Here is a 3,000-nt window from a genome sequence, read left to right on the forward strand (position 1 = left end):
AGCCCTGCCTGCCCATGGCTGCGTGCTGCCCAGCCTTCCCCCAGAGAGGCTCTTCTGCCCCCCAAAAACACAACTGAGCCCCAGGTTCATGGAAGCCTGGACACCTCTTGGAACAGGGACCACCTGGCAGCAGGCACTTCTCCTTGCAACCCAGGACCTGTGACAGCCCACGCTGCATGACCATCTCCAGGGTGTCAGGCCAGGGTCTACACACATGTGACGTGGGAAAAGCCATGGGCCCTCCTGCCCCAGCCAGGTCCAGCCCTACCACTCATTTTCCCAAGGGCAAAGTCAGGAAGGCAGGAGAGGCTGCAGCGGGACCCAGGCAGCTCATTGACGGGGGGCCCATCTGCTGCTGATGTCAATCAGCCTCATCTTTGAAAGCCCCTGAAGTCCCTCCCCAAAACAGAGGGACAGTGACTCTTTTCACAGGAAAAGGCACAAGCTCCTTCCCAGTAGAGCCTGGGGAGGGAAACAGGGAAACTGAGGCACATGGCACAGACACACAGCAACACTGGACAGGGACTGTATTCCTGAAGGCGACGCATGTTCCAGTCATCTGGGACACAGCCCATCCCTTCTCCCATGGCCCCAAACCCTCCGGTGTCCCCAAGGCAATAAATACTCCCCAGGCTACTACACGCAGAAGCTCCCAGCCCACTGCCTCCCCTGGGCATCACAGCTCAGTCTTCACTTTGTGCATCAAGTCCTTCTGGTCAATTTTCTCCAGGTCCTGATGCCAGCGATTGTAAGCCAGCAGGGCCACATTTTTGGCTGCCACTGCTATCATCTCCATGGAGCTGGCCACCCACTCCACACCGCTGAGGTAGAATAGGTTTTCATGGAGCACAATGGGTGGGAGGGACTTGGCGGCATCGTAGCGGGGATATGCCGGCCACTCCGTCACCTGCACCGAGTAGTAGGACCTGAAGAGGGTCTTCAGCTGCTGCTTGTCCAGAGGCTGCTGGGGGAGGCAACGCCAGGTCCAGGGGCTGCTGGGAGAGGACACGCCGCACTGCAGCCTCCTGGGGCTGCTTGCGACGGAAAGCTGCCGAGATGTTGACAGGACAGATATTGTCCATGGCGTTGAAGAAGAGGTCAGGGGTGTCAGTGGTGAGGATGCTGGCAAAGGGGAAGAGCTTGGGGTCAGGGAAGCCGAAGTAGGAGGAGTTGAGGTAGCCATGCACCACGGAGGTGACAGAGGGCTGGAAGGCTCCGGGAAAGTCGGCGATGGGTGGCTCAAAGTTCTCAAAGGTGAAGTTACTCCTGCTGGGGTGCAGGGGAGTTGTCACAACCACCATGTCGTAGAAAGTTGAGCCCTGGCCTTCACTGCCCTCGTAGTGCACCTGGTACAGGGCCTTCCCCTCTGAAAAGATATGATGGACAGTCAGGAGTAGCCCTGAGCCCCAGGTGGTATTGCCCTGGGCCCCTTTTTCCTAGCATGGCCTCTGTCCTGTGGTTTTCCAGTACACACGAGTGCTGGCCCATTGGATCTGATGGTTAAGTTGCCAATGTCTTAGGACAACAGAAAGATTTTATTAAGCCTGTAGGAGAATGTTTTCAGAGAAGCCCAGCCTAGTGGGGCAAGGAGGACTCGGGCAGCACAGCCCTCCCATCCAAACCCCAGCTATGCAGCCCTTCTGCTGTGCCGGATTGGGGAGCAAGCCTGCAACAAGTATGGTGCCACAGAAGAGACTTGACGGGCTTCAAGAGGGAGAGAGGGCAACATCAGGGCTGAGATCTGTGCTGCAGGGCTCCCACCAGGTCACACAAGGATAAAAGAGAGACAGACACCCAGACTCTCACCTAAACACTTCACCAGGTCCAGGATGCTCTCCAGCCTCCCACTGCTCGCTCTCTGCCTCAGCATCCCCCTGCTGCCATCACCAACCTCCTGCTCTGGTGTACCCAGACCCACACATCCATGCTGGCAGCACCCAGAGCTCATACCCGGGCTCACCTGAGCTGTGCAAGGAGACACCCGTCACCCTGGCTGGGATAACGTTGGCTTTGGTCAGCTTCAGCAGACCTGAACACACCAGCTTGTTGCCTCCTTCCACTGCCCAGGTGCTGCCCTGGGCCCCCGCCAGTGACATGGCTCCTGGGGAGAGGAAGAGGATGGCTCAACAGGTCGCCCATGGAGGGAACACCGGGAAGGAGAGTCACACAGGGAGTAGACAGGGTTCCCTGTTTCACCTGCGAAGGCGGGCACCAGCACTGACTGCCCATAGCTGGAGCGCAGGACAGCCGCGATGACATCATCCACGAAGCGCTGTGTGACGCCCACCTCCAGCAAGGACTCGGCCACCGAGCGCTGTGTCATATTGACAAAGGCATCACCCCCCAGGGAGCGCAGCAGCTCCTCCAAGCTGGAGAAGGCATAGCCATGCGCCTGGTACTTGTAGATCCTGCAGGGGACAGGAGCACAGGACATCTGGTGATGTCTCAGTGCCAGGGAAGACCCTCTGTGTCCCCCCAGCCCTGCAGGTTCTCCTACCTCATGAACTTCTCCATCACCTCCTCCACCCACATCTGCAGGCGCAGGAAGCTGATGCCATAGTGCCACCAGAGACGGAAGAGGTTGAGCAAGTACCAGTCGGTCTCTTCCAGGACGAAGTGCTCCCCGCTGAAGATGGCACTCTTCCCTGCCACCTCTCGCCGGTGCTTGAGGCCTGTGGGGAGCAGAGGGCGGGCTGCCATGTGTCTCTAGGGCTGGTCCTTCACAGCAGCAAATGCTGCCGCAGCAGGAACGTGGGCAGAGGCTCCCAGAGGAGCATCAGGGAGCGTGAGACCCCAGAGCACTGGGATTTCAGTCAGACCCTGTATGTTGGGACATCCCATGGAGTTGCTGTTGCCTACTGGGACAAACTGGTGGGAGTTTGTGAACAAAGCCCCACATTAATTCCACCCTGAGGCTCTGCAGGGCCAACCTACCCCTTCACCTTCCAGGGCACCACAGGGCTGGAGCGCAGGGGCAGCAAGAGGGTCGCCTTATGCCTT

The 3,000-nt window shown here is 58.7% G+C and overlaps 1 protein-coding gene across 1 annotated transcript; it reads right to left on the reverse strand.

Annotated features, from left to right (window-relative positions):
- Positions 1-676: 676 nt before the first annotated feature.
- PCYOX1L (prenylcysteine oxidase 1 like) lies at positions 677-2,672 on the reverse strand (the record flags this gene model as incomplete). Its single annotated transcript, XM_009871710.1, has 5 exons — positions 677-949; positions 981-1,366; positions 1,961-2,101; positions 2,197-2,408; positions 2,498-2,672. Coding segments are annotated over 5 exons (1,187 nt in total), but the record flags the coding sequence as incomplete, so codon positions are not given.
- Positions 2,673-3,000: the final 328 nt, after the last annotated feature.

This window comes from Apaloderma vittatum, unplaced genomic scaffold (assembly GCF_000703405.1).
Source record: "Apaloderma vittatum isolate BGI_N311 unplaced genomic scaffold, ASM70340v1 scaffold31680, whole genome shotgun sequence".
NCBI classification, from domain to species: Eukaryota; Metazoa; Chordata; class Aves; order Trogoniformes; family Trogonidae; genus Apaloderma; species Apaloderma vittatum.